The sequence below is a fragment of the Oncorhynchus keta genome, unplaced genomic scaffold (assembly GCF_023373465.1).
Source record: "Oncorhynchus keta strain PuntledgeMale-10-30-2019 unplaced genomic scaffold, Oket_V2 Un_scaffold_36_pilon_pilon, whole genome shotgun sequence".
In the NCBI taxonomy this organism is placed as follows: Eukaryota; Metazoa; Chordata; class Actinopteri; order Salmoniformes; family Salmonidae; genus Oncorhynchus; species Oncorhynchus keta.
Window position 1 is genome coordinate 150,001 of NW_026290924.1, and position 26,557 is coordinate 176,557.

Consider the following 26,557-nt stretch of genomic DNA (forward strand, 5'->3'; position numbering starts at 1 on the left):
TGGACAGCCAGTATCCCAAAACGGATTTGAGCATTAATGCCTGCAGTGTGAACACGGCTTTAGTTACCCCTGGAGAGAGACTGAAACTCACTGTAGAAATGGGCTGTTTATACACACACACACACACACACAGACACACACACAGACACACAGACACACAGACACACACACACAGACACACAGACACACAGACACAGACACACAGACACACACAGACTGAACACAGAAATGGTCTGTTTTAGGGAGAGGGAACGTGAGAGGACCTAGAGAATGAGAAATGGACAGACAGAGGAGAAACAAAGAAAAGTGTGGAGAGGGAAGAATAGGAGAGGGAGGACAAGGGAGGAGAGGGAGGAGAGAGGGAGGAGGGAGGGAGGGAGGGAGAGGAGGAGGGAGGAGAGAGGGAGGGAGGGAGAGAGGGAGGAGGGAGGAGAGAGGGAGGAGAGAGGGAAGACAAGGGAGGGAGAGGGAGGGAGGACAAGGGAGGACAAGGGAGGAGAGAGGGAGGAGGAGGAGGGAGGAAGGAAGACAAGGGAGGAGAGAGGGAGGAGAGGAGGGAGACAAGGGAGGAGAGAGGGAGGGACAAGGGAGGAGGGAGGAGAGGGAGGAGAGAGGGAGGACAAGGGAGGAGAGAGGGAGGAGGGAGAGGAGGACAAGGGGAGGAGAGAGGGAGGGAGGAGAGGGAGGACAAGGGAGGAGAGAGGGAGGACAAGGGAGGACAAGGGAGGGAGGAGAGGGAGGAGAGGGAGGACAAGGGAGGAGAGGGAGGGAGGACAAGGGAGGACAAGGGAGGAGAGAGGGAGGAGAGAGGGAAGACAAGGGAGGAGAGAGGGAGGACAAGGGGAGGACAAGGGAGGACAAGGGAGGAGAGAGGGAGGACAAGGGAGGAGAGAGGGAGGGGAGAGGGACAAGGGAGGAGAGAGGGAGGAGAGAGGGAGGACAAGGGAGGAGAGGGAGGGGGAGGGAGGAGAGAGGGAGGGGACAAGGGGGAGGAGGGAGGGAGGGAGAGAGGGGGACAAGGGAGGAGAGAGGGAGGACAAGGGAGGAGAGAGGGAGGACAAGGGGGAGAGAGGGAGGACAAGGGAGGGGGAGGAGAGAGAGGAGGACAAGGGAGGGAGAAGGGAGGAGAGGGAGGGAGGGAGGAGAGAGGGAGGACAAGGGAGGAGAGAGAGGGGAGGACAGGGAGGAGAGGGAGGGAGGGAGAGGGAGGACAAGGGAGGAGAGAGAGGGAGGACAAGGGAGGAGAGGGAGGGAGGACAAGGGAGGACAAGGGAGGAGGGAGGAGAGAGGGAGGACAAGAGGAGGAGAGAGGGAGGACAAGGGAGGAGAGGGAGAGAGGGAGGACAAGGGAGGAGAGAGGGAGGACAAGGGAGGAGACAAGGGAGAGAGAGGGAGGACAAGGGAGAGAGGGAGGGAGGGAGGAGAGAGAGGGAGGACAAGGGGAGGAGAGGGAGGACAAGGGGAGGAGGGAGGAGAGGGAGGAGAGAGGGAGGACAAGGGAGGAGAGAGGGAGGACAAGGGAGGAGAGAGGAGGGAGGAGAGAGGGAGGACAAGGGAGGACAAGGGAGGAGATGGGAGGACAAGGGAGGAGAGAGGGGACAAGGGAGGAAAGGGAGGGAGAGGGAGGACAAGGGAGGAGAGGGAGGACAAGGGAGGAGAGAGGGAGGAGGGAGGGAGGGGAGGACAAGGGAGGAGAGAGGGAGGACAAGGGAGGAGAGAGGGAGGACAAGGGAGGAGAGAGGAGGACAAGGGAGAGAGGAGAGGGAGGACAAGGGAGGGAGAGGAGGGAGGACAAGGAGAGGGAGGAGGGGGAGGAGAGAGGGAGGACAAGGGAGGAGAGAGGGAGGAGAGAGGAGGGACAAGGAGGAGAGAGGGAGGACAAGGGAGGGAGAGAGGGAGGAGAGAGGGAGGACAGAGGCAGGAGAGGGGGAGGACAAGGGAAGAGGGGAGGACAGGGGCGGAGAGAGGGAGGACGAGAGAGGGAGGAGAGAGGGAGGACAAGGGAGGAGATGAAGTAGAGAGGAGAGGAGCAGAGACGTGATTATGAGTAATCTGGAGGGTGAGGAGTATCACATTATGAATAAAGCATGTAATTACCCTCACGCTGTCAACGGCTGGATGTGTCTGTGTCATTGTTCATTGTTGTGATTATGTGACGTTAATTACACAGTCATTCAGTTGTTCCATTAGGCTCTGTTCGACTCCACTCGACCCACACCACTCCTTCTGAACTATGGAACATTCACTGTTGTGTCAATAATTGATCAGATTCCAGGCAGGCCCATTTCTCTGGCTTGGAGAGGGTGTTCCAGATGCTACCCTGTTCCCTAGGTAGTACACTCCTCTTGACCTGGGAGCCTGTGGGTACTACAAGGGGAATATGGTGTTCCAGATGCTACCCTGTTCCCTAGGTAGTACACTCCTCTTGACCTGGGAGCCTGTGGGTACTACAAGGGGAATATGGTGTTCCAGATGCTACCCTGTTCCCTAGGTAGTACACTCCTCTTGACCTGGGAGCCTGTGGGTACTACAAGGGGAATATGGTGTTCCAGATGCTACCCTGTTCCCTAGATAGTACACTCCTCTTGACCTGGGCGCCTGTGGGTACTACAAGGGGAATATGCTGTTCCAGATGCTACCCTGTTCCCTAGGTAGTACACTCCTCTTGACCTGGGAGCCTGTGGGTACTACAAGGGGAATATGGTGTTCCAGATGCTACCCTGTTCCCTAGGTAGTACACTCCTCTTGACCTGGGAGCCTGTGGGTACTACAAGGGGAATATGGTGTTCCAGATGCTACCCTGTTCACTAGGTAGTACACTCCTCTTGACCTGGGAGCCTTTTTTTCTGGACGCGTGCTTTGTATTCGCAAATCAAGTCGTTTAAACCAGTAAGTCGCTATTCCAAATTGATTTCAGACTTAATTGAACTAATTATTCCTGTCTATTCTCCTCTCCACCTCTTCTCTCCTCTCCACCTCTTCTCTCCACCTCTTCTCTCCACCTCTTCTCTCCACCTCTTCTCTCCACCTCTTCTCTCCTCTCCACCTCTTCTCTCCTCTCCACCTCTTCTCTCCTCTCCACCTCTTCTCTCCACCTCTTCTCCATCTCTTCTCTCCTCTCCACCTCTTCTCTCCACCTCTTCTCTCCTCTCCACCTCTTCTCTCCACCTCTTCTCTCCACCTCTTCTCTCCTCTCCACCTCTTCTCTCCACCTCTTCTCTCCACCTCTTCTCTCCACCTCTTCTCTCCACCTCTTCTCTCCCCTCTCCACCTCTTCTCTCCACCTCTTCTCTCCTCTCCACCTCTTCTCTCCTCTCCACCTCTTCTCTCCTCTCCACCTCTTCTCTCCTCTCCACCTCTTCTCTCCTCTCCACCTCTCCCTCTCCACCTCTTCTCTTCTCTCCACCTCTTTCTCTTCTCTCCACCTCTTCTCTTCTCTCCACCTTTCTCTTCTCTCCACCTTTTCTCTTCTCTCCACCTCTTCTCTCCTCTCCACCTCTTCTCTCCTCTCCACCTCTTCTCTCCTCTCCACCTCTTCTCTCCTCTCCACCTCTTCTCTCCTCTCCACCTCTTCTCTCCACCTCTTCTTCCTCTCCACCTCTCCTTCCACCTCTCCTCTCCACCTCTTCTCTTCTCTCCACCTCTTCTCTTCTCTCCACCTCTTCTCTCCACCTCTTTTCTCTTCTCTCCACCTCTTCTCTTCTCTCCACCTTTTCTCTTCTCTCCACCTCTTCTCCTCTCCACCTCTTCTCTCCACCTCTTCTCTCCTCTCCACCTCTTCTCTCCACCTCTTCTCTCTCTCCACCTCTCCTCTCCACCTCTTCTCTTCTCACCTCTTCTCTTCTCTCCACCTCTTCTCTCCACCTCTTCTCTCCACCTCTTTTCTCTTCTCTCCACCTCTTCTCTTCTCTCCACCTTTTCTCTTCTCTCCACCTCTTCTCTCCTCTCCACCTCTTCTCTCCTCTCCACCTCTCCACCTCTTCTCTCCTCTCCACCTCTTCTCTCCACCTCTTCTCTCCATCTCTCTCTCCTCTCCACCTCTCCTCTCCACCTCTTCTCTCCACCTCTTCTCTCCTCTCCACCTCTTCTCTCCACCTCTTCTCTCCACCTCTTCTCTCCACCTCTTCTCTCCTCTCCACCTCTTCTCTCCTCCTCTTCTCTCCTCTCCACCTCTTCTCTCCTCTCCACCTCTTCTCTCCACCTCTTCTCTCCTCTCCACCTCTCCTCTCCACCTCTTCTCTTCTCTCCACCTCTTCTCTTCTCTCCACCTCTTCTCTCCACCTCTTCTCTTCTCTCCACCTCTTCTCTCCACCTCTTCTCTTCTCTCCACCTCTTCTCTCCACCTCTTCTCTTCTCTCCACCTCTTCTCTCCACCTCTTCTCTCCTCTCCACCTCTTCTCTCCACCTCTTCTCTCCTCTCCACCTCTTCTCTCCACCTCTTCTCTTCCATCCACCTCTTCTCTCCTCTCCACCTCTTTTTTCTTCTCTCCACCTCTTCTCTCTTCTCTCCACCTCTTCTCTTCTCTCCACCTTTCTCTTCTCTCCACCTCTTCTCTCCTCTCCACCTCTTCTCTCCACCTCTTCTCTCCACCTCTTCTCTTCTCTCCTCTCCACCTCTTCTCTGCACCTCTTTTCTCTTCTCTCCACCTCTTCTCTTCTCTCCACCTCTTCTCTTCTCTCCACCTCTTCTCTCCACCTTTTCTCTTCTCTCCACCTCTTCTCTCCACCTTTTCTCTTCTCTCCACCTTTTCTCTTCTCTCCACCTCTTCTCTCCTCTCCACCTCTTCTCTCCACCTCTTCTCTTCTCTCCACCTCTTTTCTCTCCTCTCCACCGCTTCTCCACCTCTTTTCTCTTCTCTCCACCTCTTCTCTTCTCTCCACCTCTTCTCTCCTCTCCACCTCTTCTCTCCTCTCCACCTCTTCTCTCCACCTCTTCTCTCCTCTCCACCTCTTCTCTCCACCTCTTCTCTCCTCTCCACCTCTTTTTTCTTCTCTCCACCTCTTCTCTTCCACCTCTTCTCTCCTCTCCACCTCTTTTCTCTTCTCTCCACCTCTTCTCTTCTCTCCACCTCTTCTATCCTCTCCACCTCTTCTCTCCACCTCTTCTCTCCACCTCTTTTCTCTTCTCTCTACCTCCTCTCTCCTCTATGTTTTAGATCTTCTTGTCTCCTCTCTCCTAGTCACTGCATAGTGACTCTATTTAACGTTAATGGACTGTTCTGTGTTCTACATGTGGCTTAACACGACTGTTCTGTGTTGTAGATCTGCGTAAACAGATGGAATCAGCTGAACTGAAGAACCAGCGGTTGAAGGAGGTGTGGAATGTTGTATTACATAGACAATAAACATGTTTTATCCCCTTTCTTCCTCCTACACATCTTAATCCTCTCCTCTACCTCATCCCTCTCTCCTCTACCTCATCCCTCTCTCCTCTACCTCATCCCTCTCTCTCCTCTACCTCATCCCTCTCTCTCCTCTACCTCATCCCTCTCTCTCCTCTACCTCATCCCTCTCTCTCCTCTACCTCATCCCTCTCTCTCCTCTACCTCATCCCTCTCTCTCCTCTACCTCATCTCTCTCTCCTCTACCTCTTCTCTCTCTCCTCTACCTCATCTCTCTCTCCTCTACCTCATCTCTCTCTCCTCTACCTCCTCTACCTCATCTCTCTCTCTCCTCTACCTCATCTCTCTCTCTCTGTGAGTGAGAGTGACAGTGTGAGAGTGAGTGGGTGACTGAGAGTGTGAGTGAGTGGGTGACGGAGAGTGTGAGTGAGTGGGTGACGGAGAGTGTGAGTGAGTGGGTGACGGAGAGTGTGAGTGAGTGGGTGACGGAGAGGAGTGAGTGGGTGACGGAGAGTGTTAGTGAGTGGGTGACGGAGAGTGTGAGTGAGTGGGTGACGGAGAGTGTGAGTGAGTGGGTGACGGAGAGTGTGAGTGAGTGAGTGACGGAGAGTGTGAGTGAGTGGGTGACGGAGAGTGTGAGTGACGGAGAGTGTGAATGAGTGAGTGAGTGACGGAGAGACTATTGTGAACCAGTGTTGTATCTGTGTTGTTGCCAGGTGTTCCAGAGGAAGATTCAGGAGTTCAGGACGGTGTGTTATGTTCTGACCGGCTATCAGATAGACATCACTACTGAGAACCAGTACAGGCTGACCTCTGTCTACGCTGAACATATGGACGACTCTCTACTGTTTAAGGTACAAACACACAAGGTGACCAGACGGTTAGAGTGTTGGGCCAGTAACCAATCACCGAACCGACATGGTGGCCAAGCATTTAGTGTTGGGCCAGTAACCAATCACCGAACCGACAAGGTGACCAAGCGGTTAGAGTGTTGGGCCAGTAACCAATCAGCGACCGAGGCACTTACATGTGTATATTAATACATACTGGTACATGTGTATATTAATACATACTGGTACATGTGTATATTAATACATACTGGTACATGTGTATATTAATACATACTGGTACATGTGTATATTAATACATACTGGTACATGTGTATATTAATACATACTGGTACATGTGTATATTAATACATACTGGTACATGTGTATATTAATACATACTGGTACATGTGTATATTAATACTTACTGGTACATGTGTGTTTAATACATACTGGTGCATGTGTATATTGATACATACTGGTACATGTGTATATTAATACATACTGGTACATGTGTATATTAATACTTACTGGTACATGTGTGTTTAATACATACAGTAGAGATGAAAGGAGAGATGGAGGGATGAAAGGAGAGATGGAGGGATGAAAGGAGGGATGAAAGGAGAGATGGAGAGATGAAAGGAGAGATGGAGGGATGAAAGGAGAGATGGGGGATGAAAGGAGAGATGGGGGGATGAAAGGAGAGATGGAGGGATGGAAGGAGAGATGGAGAGATGAAAGGAGAGATGGAGGGATGAAAGGAGAGATGGAGGGATGAAAGGAGAGATGGAGGGATGAAAGGAGAGATGGGGGATGAAAGGAGAGATGGGGGATGAAAGGAGAGATGGAGGGATGAAAGGAGAGATGGGGGATGAAAGGAGAGATGGAGGGATGAAAGGAGAGATGGAGAGATGGAGGGATGAAAGGAGAGATGGAGGGATGAAAGGAGAGATGGAGGGATGAAAGGAGAGATGGAGGGATGAAAGGAGAGATGGAGGGATGAAAGGAGAGATGGAGGGATGAAAGGAGAGATGGGGGGATGAAAGGAGAGATGGAGGGATGAAAGGAGAGATGGAGGGATGAAAGGAGAGATGGAGGGATGAAAGGAGCGATGGAGGGATGAAAGGAGGGATGAAAGGAGAGATGGAGAGATCTGGATCTGGGGGTTAGAGAGAGGAGATGAGAGAGGGGGGTAGAGAGAGGAGATGAGAGAGAGGGGGGGGGTAGAGAGAGGAGATGAGAGAGAGGGGGTGAGAGAGAGAGAGAGAGAGAGAGAGAGAGAGAGAGAGAGAGAGAGAGAGAGAGAGAGAGAGAGAGAGAGAGAGAGAGAGAGAAGAGAGAGAGAGAGAGAGAGAGAGAGAGAGAGAGAGAGAGAGCGCGATATGAAAGGGGGGTAGATAGAGGGAGGGAGGGGAGGTTCTTAAAGGACCACGAACTTCGTTTTGAGGGTTCGTTAATCTTTATTTGGGTTTTAGTGTGTCTTCTCTCCAGTGTGTTAAATCCTCAGAGAGCCACCTGAGACCCTGTCAGGGAAGATGATTCACTGTCAATATTTATTAACCTCAAGTACTCCTCCCGCGCGTGCTCCTGCGCTCTCTCTCTCTCTCTCTCTTGCTCGCTCCTGCGCTCTCTCTCTCTTGCTCTCGCTCGCTCCTGCGCTCTCTCTCTTGCTCTCGCTCGCTCCTGCGCTCTCGCTCTCGCTCGTGCTGTCTCGCTCTCTCAAATCATTTCAATTTATTCAAGTTAAGGGCTTTATTGGCATGGGAAGCATATGTAGACATTGCCAAAGCAAGTAAACTAGATAATAAACAAAAGTGAAATAAACAATACAATTGAACAGTAAACACTCACAGAAGTTCCAAAAGAATAAAGACATTTTAAATGTAATTTATTTGCAAATAGTTAAAGTACAAAAGGGAAAATAAGTCCACCTACTTATGTGCATCCACACACACATGCTATATGGTGTTGTCTCTGTGTGTGAGTATGACACACCAGCATGTAGCCTGCACTGGTAATGACTGGTGACGCACTCAACTGGAGCAGCGTCCCGCAGAGGAGGGGTTTGTGTGGGAACAGTGTAAGAGGTGATGAGTCCATGTGAACAGTAAGAGGTGATGAGTCCATGTGAACAGTGAGAGGTGATGAGTCCATGTGAACAGTAAGAGGTGATGAGTCCATGTGAACAGTAAGAGGTGATGAGTCCATGTGAACAGTAAGAGGTGATGAGTCCATGTGAACAGTGTAAGAGGTGATGAGTCCATGTGAACAGTAAGAGGTGATGAGTCCATGTGAACAGTAAGAGGTGATGAGTCCATGTGAACAGTAAGAGGTGATGAGTCCATGTGAACAGTAAGAGGTGATGAGTCCATGTGAACAGTAAGAGGTGATGAGTCCATGTGAACAGTGTAAGAGGTGATGAGTCCATGTGAACAGTAAGAGGTGATGGGTCCATGAACAGTGTAAGAGGTGATGAGTCCATGTGAACAGTATAAGAGGTGATGAGTCCATGTGAACAGTGTAAGAGGTGATGAGTCCATGTGAACAGTATAAGAGGTGATGAGTCCATGTGAACAGTAAGAGGTGATGAGTCCATGTGAACAGTGTAAGAGGTGATGAGTCCATGTGAACAGTATAAGAGGTGATGAGTCCATGTGAACAGTGTAAGAGGTGATGAGTCCATGTGAACAGTAAGAGGTGATGAGTCCATGTGAACAGTGTAAGATGTGATGAGTCCATGTGAACAGTAAGAGGTGATGAGTCCATGTGAACAGTAAGAGGTGATGAGTCCATGTGAACAGTATAAGAGGTGATGAGTCCATGTGAACAGTATAAGAGGTGATGAGTCCATGTGAACAGTAAGAGGTGATGAGTCCATGTGATGAGTCCATGTGAACAGTAAGAGGTGATGGGTCCATGTGAACAGTAAGAGGTGATGGGTCCATGTGAACAGTAAGAGGTGATGAGTCCATGTGAACAGTAAGATGTGATGAGTCCATGTGAACAGTAAGAGGTGATGAGTCCATGTGAACAGTAAGAGGTGATGAGTCCATGTGAACAGTATAAGAGGTGATGAGTCCATGTGAACAGTAAGAGGTGATGAGTCCATGTGATGAGTCCATGTGAACAGTAAGAGGTGATGAGTCCATGTGAACAGTATAAGAGGTGATGAGTCCATGTGAACAGTAAGAGGTGATGAGTCCATGTGAACAGTAAGAGGTGATGAGTCCATGTGAACAGTAAGAGGTGATGAGTCCATGTGAACAGTGTAAGAGGTGATGAGTCCATGTGATGAGTCCATGTGAACAGTAAGAGGTGATGAGTCCATGTGAACAGTAAGAGGTGATGAGTCCATGTGAACAGTATAAGAGGTGATGAGTCCATGTGAACAGTAAGAGGTGATGAGTCCATGTGAACAGTAAGAGGTGATGAGTCCATGTGAACAGTAAGAGGTGATGAGTCCATGTGAACAGTGTAAGAGGTGATGAGTCCATGTGATGAGTCCATGTGAACAGTAAGAGGTGATGAGTCCATGTGAACAGTAAGAGGTGATGAGTCCATGTGAACAGTAAGAGGTGATGAGTCCATGTGAACAGTATAAGAGGTGATGAGTCCATGTCAACAGTAAGAGGTGATGAGTCCATGTGATGAGTCCATGTGAACAGTAAGAGGTGATGAGTCCATGTGAACAGTAAGAGGTGATGAGTCCATGTCAACAGTAAGAGGTGATGAGTCCATGTCAACAGTAAGAGGTGATGAGTCCATGTGATGAGTCCATGTGAACAGTAAGAGGTGATGAGTCCATGTGAACAGTAAGAGGTGATGAGTCCATGTGAACAGTGTAAGAGGTGATGAGTCCATGTGAACAGTAAGAGGTGATGAGTCCATGTGATGAGTCCATGTGAACAGTAAGAGGTGATGAGTCCATGTGAACAGTAAGAGGTGATGAGTCCATGTGAACAGTGTAAGAGGTGATGAGTCCATGTGAACAGTAAGAGGTGATGAGTCCATGTGAACAGTAAGAGGTGATGAGTCCATGTGAACAGTAAGAGGTGATGAGTCCATGTGAACAGTATAAGAGGTGATGAGTCCATGTGAACAGTGTAAGAGGTGATGAGTCCATGTGAACAGTAAGAGGTGATGAGTCCATGTGAACAGTAAGAGGTGATGAGTCCATGTGAACAGTAAGGGGTGATGAGTCCATGTGAACAGTATAAGAGGTGATGAGTCCATGTGAACAGTAAGAGGTGATGAGTCCATGTGATGAGTCCATGTGAACAGTATAAGAGGTGATAAGTCCATGTGAACAGTAAGAGGTGATGAGTCCATGTGAACAGTAAGAGGTGATGAGTCCATGTGAACAGTGAGAGGTGATGAGTCCATGTGATGAGTCCATGTGAACAGTAAGAGGTGATGAGTCCATGTGAACAGTAAGAGGTGATGAGTCCATGTGAACAGTAAGGGGTGATGAGTCCATGTGAACAGTATAAGAGGTGATGAGTCCATGTGAACAGTGTAAGAGGTGATGAGTCCATGTGAACAGTAAGAGGTGATGAGTCCATGTGAACAGTAAGAGGTGATGAGTCCATGTGAACAGTAAGAGGTGATGAGTCCATGTGAACAGTATAAGAGGTGATGAGTCCATGTGAACAGTAAGAGGTGATGAGTCCATGTGAACAGTAAGAGGTGATGAGTCCATGTGAACAGTGTAAGAGGTGATGAGTCCATGTGAACAGTAAGAGGTGATGAGTCCATGTGATGAGTCCATGTGAACAGTAAGAGGTGATGAGTCCATGTGAACAGTAAGAGGTGATGAGTCCATGTGAACACTGTAAGAGGTGATGAGTCCATGTGAACAGTAAGAGGTGGATGAGTCCATGTGAACAGTAAGAGGTGATGAGTCCATGTGATGAGTCCATGTGAACAGTAAGAGGTGATGAGTCCATGTGAACAGTAAGAGGTGATGAGTCCATGTGAACAGTGAGAGGTGATGAGTCCATGTGATGAGTCCATGTGAACAGTAAGAGGTGATGAGTCCATGTGAACAGTAAGAGGTGATGAGTCCATGTGAACAGTAAGAGGTGATGAGTCCATGTGAACAGTAAGAGGTGATGAGTCCATGTGAACAGTAAGATGTGATGAGTCCATGTGAACAGTAAGAGGTGATGAGTCCATGTGAACAGTGTAAGAGGTGATGAGTCCATGTGAACAGTAAGATGTGATGAGTCCATGTGAACAGTATAAGAGGTGATGAGTCCATGTGAACAGTAAGAGGTGATGAGTCCATGTGAACAGTAAGAGGTGATGAGTCCATGTGAACAGTAAGAGGTGATGAGTCCATGTGAACAGTGTAAGAGGTGATGAGTCCATGTGATGAGTCCATGTGAACAGTAAGAGGTGATGAGTCCATGTGAACAGTAAGAGGTGATGAGTCCATGTGATGAGTCCATGTGAACAGTAAGAGGTGATGAGTCCATGTGAACAGTAAGAGGTGATGAGTCCATGTGAACAGTAAGAGGTGATGAGTCCATGTGAACAGCAATCTACTACCAGCCTCTTAAATTGCAGCCCAAATGAATGCTTCAGAATTCAAGTAATAGACACATCTCAGCATCATCTGTTCAGAGGAGACTGCGTGAATCAGGCCTTCATGGTCGAATTGCTGCAAAGAAACACCAAAAGAGACTTGCTTGGGCCATGGAGCAATGGACATTAGACCAGTGGAAATCTGTCCTTTGCTGCTGATGTCCAAATTTGAAATTTGTGCTTCCAATCCACTGTCTTTGTGAGGCGTAGAGTAGGTGAACGGATGATCTCCACATGTGTGGTTCCCACCGTGAAGCATGGAGGAGGAGGTGTGGGCTAAGACTGTTGTAAAAGCATTCCAGGTGACGCTGTAGAAAATAGTACAAATAAAGAAAAACCCTTGAATGAGTAGGTGTTCTAAAACTTTGGACTGGTTATGTAAAATACACACACACACACACACACATATACACACACACACACACACACACACATATACACATGCATATATTATATATACACGGTTGACGTTTACATACATTTTGGTCGGAGTCATTTAAACTAGTTTTTCAACCACTCCACAAATGTCTTGTTAACAAACTATAGTTTTGGCAAGTTGGTTAGGACATCTACTTTGTGCATGACACAAGTAATTTTTCACAGAGAGATTATTTCACTTATAATTCACTGTATCACAATTCCAGTGCGTCAGAAGTTTACATACACTAAGTTGACTGTGCCTTTAAACAGCTTGAAAATTCCAGAAAATTATGTCATGGCTTTAGAAGCTTCTGATAGGCTAATTGACATCATTTGCTTGACATCATGGGAAAATCTAAAGAAATCAGCTAAGACCTCAGAATAAAAAAAATGGTAGACCTCAAATCTGGTTCATCGTTGGGAGCAATTTCCAAACACCTGAAGGTTCCACGTTAATCTGTACAAACAATAGTATGCAAGTATTAACACCATGGGACCATGCAGCCGTCATACCGCTCAGGAAGGAGACGCGTTCTGTCTCCTAGAGATGAACGTACTTTGGTGTTGAAATGTGCAAATCAATCCCAGAACAACAGCAAAGGACCTTGTGAAGATGCTGGAGGAAACGGGTACAAAAGTATCTATATCCACAGTAAAACGAGTCCTATATCGACATAACCTGAAAGGCCGCTCAGCAAGGAAGAAGCCACTGCTCCAAAACCACCCCAAAAATGCCCGACTACAGTTTGCAACTGCACATGGGGACAAAGATGGTACTTTTTGGAGAAATGTCCTCTGGACTGATAAAATAGAACTGTTTGGCCATAATGACCATCGTAATGTTTGAAGGGAAAAGGGGTAGGCTTGCAAGCTGAAGAACACCATCCCAACCGTGAAGCACAGGGGTGGCAGCATCATATTGTGGGGGTGCTTTGCTGCAGGAGGGACTGGTGCACTTCACAAAATAGATGGCGTCATGAGGAAGGAAAATGATGTGGATATATTGAAGCAACATCTCAAGACATCAGTCAGGAAATGAATGCTTGGTCACAAATGGGTCCAAATGGACAATGACCCCAAGCATACTTCCAAAGTTGTGGCAAAATGGCTTAAGGATAACAAAGTCAAGGTATTGGAGTGGCCATCACAAAGCCCTGACCTCAATCCTAAAGAAAATGTGTGGGCAGAACTGAAAAAGCATGTGCGAACAAGGAGGCTTACAAACCTGACTCAGTTACACCAGCTCTGTCAGGAGGAATGGGCCAAAATTCACACACACACACACACACACACACACACACACACACACACACACACACACACACACACACACACACACACACACACACACACACACACACACACACACACACACACACACACACACACACACACACACACACACACACACACACACACACACACACAGAGAGGAGAGAGAGGGATCTCTTCCCCTTCCCTCCCTCTCTCCTCTGTTATACTGTGAGTTGTGTATCTAAAATATATTGCCATGACAATCTCTGATCTCTCGTCTGTGTAGACTGACTCGGGTCGCTCTGTAGTCCACAGCCCCTGGGTTTATACACTATAGTGATTGTAGTGTTATAAAAGATATGAAAACTCTTAGCTCTTTCTGAAGATACCCTTTAATCAAGATGTCCATCAGATGAACAAGACGTCTCACGGCTAAAACGTCTAAGATTTAACCCCCCAGAGTTCAGCGTTGTACCAATAACAGACTGGGAAAAGGTTGTTGTTTGACCTTTCTGACGGAAAGAGGTGTTTTGTGTGGTTGTGTTATTTCCTGGATGACTTTAGACAGTGGAGGCCCAGTAGAGCCCGTTTTTTATCACTAACTAGGGTACGGGCTGGGTCGGGGTATCTCTAACTAGGGTACGGGCTGGGTCGGGGTATCTCTAACTAGAGTACGGGCTGGGTCGGGGTATCTCTAACTAGAGTACGGGCTGGGTCGGGGTATCTCTAACTAGAGTACGGGCTGGGTCGGGGTATCTCTAACTAGAGTACGGGCTGGGTCGGGGTATCTCTAACTAGAGTACGGGCTGGGTCGGGGTATCTCTAACTAGAGTACGGGCTGGGTCGGGGTATCTCTAACTAGAGTACGGGCTGGGTCGGGGTATCACTAAAAGGGTACGGGCTGGGTCCGGGTATCGCTAACTAGGGTACGGACTGGGTCCAGGTATCACTAAAAAGGGTACGGGCTTGGTCGGGGTATTGCTAACCCAGGGTACGGACTGGGTCCAGGTATCTCTAACTAGGGTACGGGCTGGGTCGGGGTATCGCTAACTAGAGTACGGGCTGGGTCCGGGTATCACTAACTAAGGTACGGGCTGGGTCGGGGTATCACTAACTAGGTACGGACTGGGTCGGGGTATCACTAACTAGTGTATGGGCTGGGTCCGGGTATCACTAACTAGTGTATGGGCTGGGTCCGGGTATCACTAACTAGGGTTTGGGCTGGGTCGGGGTATCACTAACTAGAGTACGGGCTGGGTCGGGGTATCACTAAAAAGGGTACGGGCTGGGTCGGGGTATCACTAACTAAGGTACGGGCTGGGTCGGGGCATCTCTAACTAGGGTATGGGCTGGGTCCAGGTATCACTAACTTGGGTACTGGCTGGGTCGGGGTATCACTAACTAGGTACGGGCTGGGTCGGGGCATCTCTAACTAGGGTACGGGCTGGGTCGGGGCATCTCTAACTAGGGTACTGGCTGGGTCCAGGTATCACTAACTAGGGTACGGGCTGGGTCGGGGCATCTATCTAACTAGGGTACGGGCTGGGTCGGGGCATCTCTAACTAGGGTACGGGCTGGGTCGGGGCATCTCTAACTAGGGTACGGGCTGGGTCGGGGCATCTCTAACTAGGGTATGGGCTGGGTCGGGGCATCTCTAACTAGGGTACGGGCTGGGTCGGGGCATCTCTAACTAGGGTACGGGCTGGGTCGGGGTATCACTAACCAGGGTATGGGCTGGGTCCGGGTATCACTAACTAAGGTACGGGCTGGGTCGGGGCATCTCTCACTAGGTACGGGCTGGGTCGGGGTATCACTAACTTGGGTACTGGCTGGGTCCAGGTATCACTAAACAGGGTACGGGCTGGGTCGGGTATCACTAACATTTTGAGGCGGAGCCATTTACTACGTTCTCAGGTCATATTTAAGGTGCTTCAACCTCGTCAAATAGAGGACAGGAGAAATGATTTCACAGAAAAGAGTTGCGTTCCTGTTTTGTCGGCGTTTAGAGTGACCAACGGTAGCTAACAGCTCTCTGCTCTCTCATGTCTCTTCATTGAGCAGAGCAGCCCAAGCGGAGCCGTTGCCATGGAGACTCAGAGCCGCCATGAGCAGAGCGAGCTGCGTGCTGGGAGAGAGTGACAGACAGAGGAGCAGCTAATGGATTTGCTGATAGAGGAAGGTATTTCTGGTTTCGGGCCTTTCAATTTGGAAGAAGCAATCGGGACTGGGTTAGAGCGGGGCCTACACGTTGTGGGTAGGGCTCGGGCTTATAATTCATACCTGTGCAAGGCTCTAGTGTGTGTGTGTGTGTGTGTGTGTGCGCCATACTGTGCCGTAGGACCCTCACCTGAGTCACTGCTGTGCGATCTCGCTCTCTGATGAGCTGTCTACTGGAGTCCAGCGGATAGTTGAAATTATTGTTTCATTTTATGATATAAGTATCAAACGTGGTACACTAATACAGGATACCTTGAGGAACATGTTAAAGACTGGAGGCAGTCTGGGAAGCCGGTCAGTCGACCAGGGTGGACATTTGAATTAAATGGCTGCCGTCCAGATTTCCTGTAAACATTCAGAAGGCACTCGCACATCTGAGCATACTTTATCTGTCTAGAGAATACTTTATTACCACATCTGAGCTATCCTTATCTGTCTAAGGCATACTTTATCACCACATCTGAGCTATCCTTATCTGTCTAAGGCATACTTTATCACCACATCTGAGCTATCCTTATCTGTCTAAGGCATACTTTATCACCACATCTGAGCATACTTTATCTGTCTAGGGCATACTTTATCACCACATCTGAGCTATCTTTATCTGTCTAGGGCATACTTTATCACCACATCTGAGCATACTTTATCTGTCTAGGGCATACTTTATCATCACATCTGAGCTATCTGTATCTGTCTAGGCATACTTTATCACCACATCTGAGCTATCCTTATCTGTCTAGGGCATACTTTATTACCACATCTGAGCTATCTTTATCACCACATCTGAGCTATCCTTATCTGTCTAGGGCATACTTTATCACCACATCTGAGCTATCTGTATCTGTCTAGGGCATACTTTATCACCACATCTGAGCTATCTGTATCTGTCTAGAGCATACTTTATCACCACATCTGAGCTATCTTTATCTGTCTAGAGCATACTTTATCTGTCTAGGGCATACTTTTATCTGTCTAGGGCATACTTTATCACCACATCTGAGCTATCTGTATCTGTCTAGAGCATACTTTATCACCACATCTGAGCATACTTTATCTGTCTAGAGAATACTTTATCACCACATCTGAGCATACTTTATCACCACATCTGAGCTATCCTTATCTGTCTAGGGCATACTTTATCACCACATCTGAGCATACTTTATCTGTCTAGGGCATACTTTATCACCACATCTGAGCATACTTTATCACCACATCTGAGCTATCTTTCTGTCTAGAGCATACTTTATCACCACATCTGAGCATACTTTATCTGTCTAGGGCATACTTTATTACCACATCTGAGCTATCTTTCTGTCTAGAGCATACTTTATCTGTCTAGGGCATACTTTATCACCACATCTGAGCTATCTTTCTGTCTAGAGCATACTTTATCACCACATCTGAGCATACTTTATCTGTCTAGGGCATACTTTATCACCAGATCTGAGCTATCCTTATTTTTGCAGGTGCCTGGTAACAGTTGAATAAGATGAGAGAAAAGCAGAAACCTGCACGCTGCTCTTGATAGTATCACTATCTTTAACACGTATCGGCCTCAAGGCCTTCGCCAGAGCTTTTTATATATATATATTTTATTAAATCATTCCAGACAACATTACAAAGTCATGTTGATATTATCTACCCACTAAATAATCCACACAGATAATATATACAATCATTCTAATAGGATCATATTGATTCATATTCACATCATTTTGAACCTAGTCCGACAGCTACGTGACATTTATTTTAATACCTGGTGATAGAGCGACTGTTTCCCACTCAGCTAGGGCATGTCTCAATAAGTACTTTTGGATATAGAGCCTCTGTTTCCCACTCAGCTAGGGCACGTCTCAATAAGTACTTTTGGATATAGAGCCTCTGTTTCCCACTCAGCTAGGGCACGTCTCAATAAGTACTTTTGGATATAGAGCCTCTGTTTCCCACTCAGCTAGGGCATGTCTCAATAAGTACTTTTGGATATAGAGCCACTGTTTCCCACTCAGCTAGGGCACGTCTCAATAAGTACTTTTGGATATAGAGCCAGTTTCCCACACAGCGAGGGAATGTCTCAATAAGTACTTTTGGATATAGAGCCACTGTTTCCCACTCAGCTAGGGCATGTCTCAATAAGTACTTTTGGATATAGAGCCACTGTTTCCTAGGGCACAAAAAAGATTTAGATGCAAGTGGCTGTTCCACTGGATGTCATAAGGTGTATGCACCAATTTGTAAGTCGCTCTGGATAAGAGCGTCTGCTAAATGACTTAAATGTAAATGTAAATGTCTCAATAAGTACTTTTGGATATAGAGCCACTGTTTCCCACTCAGCTAGGGCACGTCTCAATAAGTACTTTTGGATATAGAGCCTCTGTTTCCCACTCAGCTAGGGCATGTCTCAATAAGTACTTTTGGATAAAGAGCCGTTGCTGGTTTTGTGAATTACCCCCTGTTGGGTATTTCCAATATGGCCGCTGAAACACAGGCTAAGATAGGAAACTGGTTGGATAGATGTCACCAGGGGTACTCTGATTGGATAGATGTCACCAGGGGTACTCTGATTGGATAGATGTCACCAGGGGTACTCTGATTGTATAAATATCACCAGGGGTACTCTGGTTGGATAGATGTCACCAGGGGTACTCTGATAGGATAGATGTCACCAGGGGTACTCTGGTTGGATAGATGTCACCAGGGGTACTCTGATTGGATAGATGTCACCAGGGGTACTCTGGTTGGATAGATGTCACCAGGGGTACTCTGGTTGGATAGATGTCACCAGGGGTACTCTGGTTGGATAGATGTCACCAGGGGTACTCTGATTGGATAGATGTCACCAGGGGTACTCTGATTGGATAGATGTCACCAGGGGTACTCTGGTTGGATAGATGTCACCAGGGGTACTCTGGTTGGATAGATGTCACCAGGGGTACTCTGATTGGATAGATGTCACCAGGGGTACTCTGGTTGGATAGATGTCACCAGGGGTACTCTGATTGGATAGATGTCACCAGGGGTACTCTGGTTGGATAGATGTCACCAGGGGTACTCTGGTTGGATAGATGTCACCAGGGGTACTCTGGTTGGATAGATGTCACCAGGGGTACTCTGGTTGGATAGATGTCACCAGGGGGTACTCTGATTGGATAGATGTCACCAGGGGTACTCTGATTGGATAGATGTCACCAGGGGTACTCTGATTGGATAGATGTCACCAGGGGTACTCTGATTGGATAGATGTCACCAGGGTACTCTGGTTGGATAGATGTCACCAGGGTACTCTGATTGGATAGATGTCACCAGGGGTACTCTGGTTGGATAGATGTCACCAGGGGTACTCTGGTTGGATAGATGTCACCAGGGGTACTCTGATTGGATAGATGTCACCAGGGGTACTCTGATAGGATAGATGTCACCAGGGGTACTCTGATAGGATAGATGTCACCAGGGGTACTCTGATTGGATAGATGTCACCAGGGGTACTCTGATTGGATAGATGTCACCAGGGGTACTCTGATTGGATAGATGTCACCAGGGGTACTCTGATTGGATAGATGTCACCAGGGGTACTCTGATTGGATAGATGTCACCAGGGGTACTCTGATTGGATAGATGTCACCAGGGGTACTCTGATTGGATAGATGTCACCAGGGGTACTCTGATTGGATAGATGTCACCAGGGGTACTCTGATAGGATAGATGTCACCAGGGGTACTCTGATTGGATAGATGTCACCAGGGCCCTGTTAATTTGATCTGGTTTGCCGTTCCAAATTAAATGGAATGTTTTATGTTCATATAATTTAAAAAGCAGGTCACTGGGTGTAGGCAAAACCATAAGCAAATACGTAAACTGTGATATGAGAGTTAATCACGGTGATATTTCCAGAAATAGACAGGTATTTTCCTTCCCATGGTAGCAATATCTTATCTATTTTTGCTAACTTTCTATAAAAATGTATTGAGATCATTTCTTTCCTTTGGGATTTGTATGTCTACATCTCCGTCAGACCATTTAATTGGTCAACTACATGGTAATGTCAAATGTGCATTTTTTGTGATCCAATAATTTGGTTTTAATCCAGAGAGAAGAGCAAAAGTATGTAGATCCTCTAAGAGGCCGTGGAGAGACTCTAATTGTGGTTTTAAAAGAAAACATGAAAACCGGGCCTGGTGTCCCCGATATTTCAGTGTTCTATCGTTTCCAGTACTTGTCTTATATTATCTCCAATGTATCGTCCATGTAAAAACCTGTCTGATGAATAATATCTGACAATACTTTTTTAAATTCTGTGTGCCAAGCATTTTGCTAGGATTTTTGCATCACAACACTGAAGTGTAAGAGGTTTCCAATTTTTTTAATGGACTGGATCTTTGTATAAACCACTCGGGTCCTGTTTCAGTAATAATGATATCAGACCTTCTTGTTGCGTGTCTGATCATCTACCATTTATATAGGAGTGGTTAAAACAAGCCAACAATGGTCCTCTGAGTAGATCAAAACAGGCTTTGTATACTTCCACTGGTTTGCCATCCAGCCCTGTATACTTCCACTGGTTTGCCATCCAGCCCTGTATACCTCCACTGGTATGCCATCCAGCCCTGTATACTTCCACTGGTTTGCCATCCAGCCCTGTATACTTCCACTGGTTTGCCATCCAGCCCTGTATACTTCCACTGGTTTGCCATCCAGCCATGTATACTTCCACTGGTATGCCATCCAGCCATGGAGTTTTCCAGCCTTAAAGGCTTTAATTGCATTAAGCAGTTCCTCCTCTGTAATTTGGCCTCTTCACATGAGTCTTTCTGTACAGATGTTAATATTAGTTTCAGTTAGTGGAGATGGAGGAGCCTGAAATGAAAACATATTCTTAAAGTACTTTACTTCCTCTTTCAAAATATAATTTGGTGAATCATGGACTCCTCATTTGTAACAAGTTTTAATACATTTTGTTTGGTAGCATTTCTATATTGAAGATTGAAAAATACATTTTTTTCCCCATATTCCACCCAGTTCGCTCCATTTTTATAACTATTACACTGGTCTTTCTTGAATAAGGTTCTGCATTTCGTTTAGTTTTTCCTCTAACTTATTCTGTGCCTTCTGGTACAGTTTTTATTGCTGTCTAACTGCACTGTTAGTCCTTCCATTTCCTTTGTTAATATCCATTTGATCTAAATTGTTTACTTTTACTGGTACTGAATTGCAAAAGGCACATTTGGTCCAGTCCCCTGTATACTTCCAATGGGATCGGCCCTGTATACTTCCATCTTATGTCCATCCAGCCCTTATAAATGATTCTGTCCTAGTTATAAACAAGTTATCCTCCAGTAGGCTTGCATTCCATTTCCTATAGGTATACTTCCACTGGGCCAAATTCTGTATACTTCACTGGTATGCCATCCAATTATGTGTTTGATCCAGCCCTGTATACTTCCACTGGTCAACACTTTTTCCACTTTTGCCATGCCAGTGAGAGAATGGCCTATGTAATCCAGCCCTGTATACTTCCACTGGTTTGCCTCCAATATGTATACTCCACTGGTTTGCCATCCAAACCTCCTCCATATCTTCCACTGTCCCAGTATATCTCACTAGGTCAGGGTATTACTTCCACTGGTATGTCCTCCCTGTATATTCACTGGTTTGCCATCCAGCCCATGTATACTTCCACTGGTCATGCCATTAAACCTCCTCCATGTATCCATGCCATCAGGGTACTTCCACTCCTCCATGTATCTTCCACTAGGTCAGGTATCCGGCCCTCCTCCATGTATATCTCGGCCACTAGGTCACTGGTATTGCCTCCAGCCATGTATATCTCACTAGGTAGGCATTAAACCTCCTCCATGTATCTCTCACTAGGTCAGCCCTGTATACTTCCCTGTATATCATCACAGGTCAGTATATTCTGTCCAGCCCTGTATACTTCCACTGTGGTATGCCATACAGCCATGGATTCCCAGCCTTAAAGGCTTTAATTGCATTAAAGTTCCTCCTCTGTAATGGCCTCTTCACTAGGTCAGATGTTAAATATGTAGTTTCAGTTAGTGGAGATGGAGGCCTGAAATGAAAACATATTCTTAAAGTATTTACTTCCTCTTTCAAAATATAATTTTAAATCATCCATGTATATCTCATTTGTCAAGTTTTAAACATTTTGTTTGGTAGCATTTCTATATTGAAGATTTAAAAATAATGGTGCATTTTTTCCCATATTCCACCCAGGGTAATTTTTATAATCTATTACACTGGATCTTTCTTCAATAGGTCAGGGTAATAGTTTTTCCTCATGTATTCTCTCTCTGGTCAGTTTTTATTAAATCTAACTGTACTGTTAGTCCTTCCAGGTCCTTTGTTAAACCTGGACTCATTTATCTCACTAGGTTTTGTTTTAAGTACTCCATGTATATCTCTAAAGGTCACATTTAAAAGTGTCCCATACAATAATAGGATCAGGCTGTAAACCTCATCTTATCTCAAAAGGTCAGTTATAAATTATTCTGTCCTAGTTATAAACAAGTTATCCTCCAGTAGGCTTGCATTACATTTCCTATATCCTCGCTCCATGTATATCTCTGTAAGGTCATATTATACCAATTATGTGATGATCGCATTCTGTCGCCTGTTAACACTTTTTAAATGTTTCTTGCCAGGTGAGAGAATGGCCTCCATGTATCTCTCACTAGGCTTGTTTAAACCTCCGCCATGTATCTCTCACTAGGTCAGGGTATTAAACCTCCTCCATGTATCTCTCACTAGGTCAGGGTATTAAACCTCCTCCATGTATATCTCACTAGGTCAGGGTATTAAACCTCCTCCATGTATATCTCACTAGGTCAGGGTATTAAACCTCCATGTATCTCTCACTAGGTCAGGTATTAAACCTCCTCCATGTATATCTCACTAGGTCAGGGTATTAAACCTCCTCCATGTATATTTCACTAGGTCAGGGTATTAAACCTCCTCCATGTATATCTCACTAGGTCAGGGTATTAAACCTCCATGTATATCTCACTAGGTCAGGGTATTAAACCTCCTCCATGTATATCTCACTAGGTCAGGGTATTAAACCTCCTCCATGTATCTCTCACTAGGTCAGGGTATTAAACCTCCTCCATGTATCTCTCACTAGGTCAGGGTATTAAACCTCCTCCATGTATCTCTCACTAGGTCAGGGTATTAAACCTCCTCCATGTATATCTCACTAGGTCAGGGTATTAAACCTCCTCCATGTATATCTCACTAGGTCAGGGTATTAAACCTCCTCCATGTATATCTCACTAGGTCAGGGTATTAAACCTCCATGTATCTCTCACTAGGTCAGGGTATTAAACCTCCTCCATGTATCTCTCACTAGGTCAGGGTATTAAACCTCCTCCATGTATCTCTCACTAGGTCAGGGTATTAAACCTCCATGTATCTCTCACTAGGTGAGGGGTATTAAACCTCCATGTATATCTCACTAGGTCTGAGGGGATATTAAACTCCTCCATGTATATCTCACTAGGTCAGGATATTAAACCTCCTCCATGTATATCTCACTAGGTCAGGGAATTAAACCTCCATGTATCTCTCACTAGGCCTCAGGGTGATAGTTAGTAGTGTGATATCTCACTAGGTCAGGGTGATAAACCTCCATGTATATCTCACTAGGTCAGGGTGATTAAACCTCCTCCAGTGTGATTTCACTAGGTCAGGGTGATAAACCTCCTCCATGTATCTCTCACTAGGCCTCAGGGTGATAAAGTCCTTGTTAAGTCTCACTAGGTCATAGTTTGTAAAGTGCCTCCAGGGTGATATTCACTAAGGCCTGAGGGTGATAGTTAAACCTCCATTTCCTTAAGTGCCTGAGGGTGATGATTTGTTAAGTGCCTGAGGGTGATAGTTAGTAGTGTGATTTCCTTTAGTGCCTGGGGGTGATAGTTTGTAGTGTGATTTCCTTTAGTGCCTGAGGGTGATAGTTTGTAGTGCCTGAGGGTTTCCTTAAGTGCCTGAGGGTGATAGTTAGTAGTGTGATTTCCTTAAGTGCCTGAGGGTGATAGTTAGTAGTGTGATAGTTTGTAAGTGCCTGGGGGTGATAGTTAGTAGTGTGATTTCCTTAAGTGCCTGAGGGTGATAGTTTGTAGTGTGATTTCCTTAAGTGCCTGCGGGTGATAGTTTGTTAAGTGCCTGAGGGTGATAGTTAGTAGTGTGATTTCCTTATGTGCCTGAGGGTGATAGTTAGTAGTGTGATTTCCTTAAGTGCCTGAGGGTGATAGTTTGTAGTGTGATTTCCTTAAGTGCCTGAGGGTGATAGTTAGTTGTGTGATTTCCTTTAGTGCCTGAGGGTGATAGTTAGTAGTGTGATTTCCTTAAGTGCCTGAGGTGATAGTAAATGTTAAGTGCCTGAGGTGATAGTTAGTAGTGTGATTTCCTTAAGTGCCTGAGGATGATAATAATCCATTTGTTAAGGTGCCTGAGGGTGATAGTTAGTAGTGTGATTTCCTTAAGTGCCTGAGGAGTGATAGTTTGTTCCCCAGTGCCTGATTTGATAGTTAGTCCCCTGGGTGATATGTTCCTTAAGTGCCTGAGGTGATAGTTCCCCAGTTCTTGATTTCCTTAAGTGCCTGAGGATGATAGTTTGTTAAGTGCCTGAGGGTGATAGTTAGTTAAGTGTGATTTCCTTTACGGTCCATAGAGTTATTTAAAACCATATTAAAACCCCCACCATAATAATAGTCTCTACTGTTGCTTGTAAAGTTGATAAATTCTTAAATATATTTTCTAAGAAGCTTGATCGTCATTATTTGGACCATATCGGTTAATAAGCTAATATCTGTTTATTGTCTCCCCAACATATTTATAATAATCCATCTACCTTTGGGAGGATCTGTTTGGACAATTTGCTTCCCCCAGTTCATTTGGATCAAAATGACTGTTAATTAAAACCATCACCCAGTTCTTTTGAGAGTTCTTTGCCCCCCTGGGAGAAATATGTTCTCCCCCAGTTCTTTTCCCCCTGGGAGAAATATGTTCCTCCCCCAGTTCTTTTCCCCCTGGGAGAAATATGTTCCTCCCCCAGTTCTTTTCCCTGGGAGAAATATGTTTCTCTCCCCAGTTCTTTTCCCCCTGGGAGAAATATGTTTCTCCCCCAGTTCTTTTCCCCCTGGGAGAAATATGTTTCTCCCCCCAGTTATTTTCCCCCTGGGAGAAATATGTTTCTCCCCCAGTTCTTTTCCCCCTTATGTTTCTCCCCCAGTTCTTCCACTCCCATGTGTTCCTCCCCCAGTTCTTTGCCCCCTGGGAGAAATATGTTTCTCCCCCAGTTATTTCCCCCTGGGAGAAATATGTTTCGTTCCCCAGTTCCTTTCCCACAAAACAGTTCTAATCTAAAATTCCCCCAGTTGAATGGAAATATGTTTCTCCCCCAGTTCTTTTCCCCTGGGAGAAATGCTTCTCCCCCCATTGGAGAAATATTCCTTCTCTTTTAGACAGGTAAATATGTTTTCCCCCAGTTCTTTTCCCCTATTATCCCCCTCAGTTCTTTGCCATTACAATTGTAACTTTGCCCCCTGGGAGAAATATGTATTTCACCAGTTCTGTTCTCACCTGGGAGAAATGAGACACAACTTTTCAATTCTATTTATCAAAATCCCCCAGTTATGTTTGGGAGAAAATGTTTCTACCATTGGGAGAAAAGTAACATGATGATGGAGTGTCTCCCCCATATACTGTAGCTCCCCCAGTACCCTGGGAGAAATATGTTTCCCCCCAGTTCTTTTCCCCCTGGGAGAAATATGTTTCTCCGCCCAGTTATTTGCCCCTGGGAGAAATATGTTCCTCCCCCAGTTCTTTGCTCCCTGGGAGAAATAAGTATTTCGTTCCTCAGTTCCTTTCCCACAAAACTTAATCTAAAATTGTTGAATGGAAAAACAATAGATATTATATCTCTTCTCTTTAGACAGGTAAATACTGATCGCTTATTATTTCTGCGTATATTATAATAATTGCTATACTTTGTTTTTAGCACTTGTCTACTAAAAAAGGAGATAATAATTTTCATTCTTACTTTATCACAAAAGAGGTATTGTAAACACTATTAGAAAATATTATGATGGAAAAACAAGGTAATGCCAATGCCCGGCAGCCCACCTCCGACCCCCTCATCCCGAGCTGGGCCGTCATCCCAATGCCCGGCAGCCCACCTCCGACCCCCCTCATCCCGAGCTGGGCCGTCATCCCAATGCCGACAGACCACCTCCGACCCCCCTCATCCCGAGCTGGGCCGTCATCCCAATGCCCGGCAGACCACCTCTGACCCCCTCATCCCATAGCCCTGAACCGACTGGGATACATCCTTCTTAATGAGCGCACAGTGCCATTTACCGAATTGAAGTAGATCAACTGCCAAATTCATTTCCATCGCCCTCACCTCGAATTGTATTATATATCGCTGTCGATCATCCTCTATTGTCCCTAACATATTTTACTCCTTCTCACCTTCTAACCCTTTCCCCCACACAACCATAAACTCCCATTCTCACCAGTGATGGGATACACACCCACACACACTCAACCCTCCCCCCACACAACCATAAACTCCCATTCTCAACAGTGATGGGATACACACCCACACACACTCAACCCTTCCCCCACACAACCATAAACTCCCATTCTCAACAGTGATGGGATACACACCCACACACACTCAACCCTTCCCCCCACACAACCATAAACTCACATTCTCACCAGTGGTGGGATACACACCCACACACACTCAACCCTTCCCCCACACAACCATAAACTCCCATTCTCAACAGTGATGGGATACACACCCACCCACACACTCAACCCTTCCCCCCACACAACCATAAACTCCCATTCTCAACAGTGATGGGATACACACCCACACACACTCAACCCTTCCCC

At 46.5% G+C, this 26,557-nt stretch overlaps 1 protein-coding gene and 1 long non-coding RNA gene across 5 annotated transcripts in view; both read left to right on the top strand.

The window, feature by feature from the left end:
- The window catches only part of LOC127928757 (mitotic spindle assembly checkpoint protein MAD1-like), an 83,714-nt gene extending 77,050 nt beyond the window's left edge, over positions 1-6,664 (top strand). The window contains exons 17-18 of the mRNA XM_052516112.1: positions 5,263-5,315; positions 6,059-6,664. Of these exons, the coding sequence (XP_052372072.1) occupies positions 5,263-5,315; positions 6,059-6,382 (377 nt within the window). The 3' untranslated portion in view covers positions 6,383-6,664. The remainder of the gene's footprint in view (positions 1-5,262; positions 5,316-6,058) is intronic.
- Positions 6,665-7,853: 1,189 nt separating this feature from the next.
- Positions 7,854-11,840, top strand: LOC127928760 (uncharacterized). 4 transcript variants are annotated; one of them, XR_008132092.1, is made up of 5 exons: positions 7,854-8,364; positions 8,840-9,007; positions 9,306-9,621; positions 10,802-10,884; positions 11,471-11,840. It is a non-coding gene; the product is annotated as an uncharacterized LOC127928760 (long non-coding RNA). The 4 variants fall into 4 exon arrangements; XR_008132089.1 differs by lacking the exon at positions 8,840-9,007 and having other exon boundaries at positions 7,854-8,584; positions 9,389-9,621; XR_008132090.1 differs by lacking the exon at positions 8,840-9,007 and having other exon boundaries at positions 7,854-8,584; positions 9,389-9,621; positions 10,802-10,855; positions 11,417-11,840.
- Positions 11,841-26,557: the final 14,717 nt, after the last annotated feature.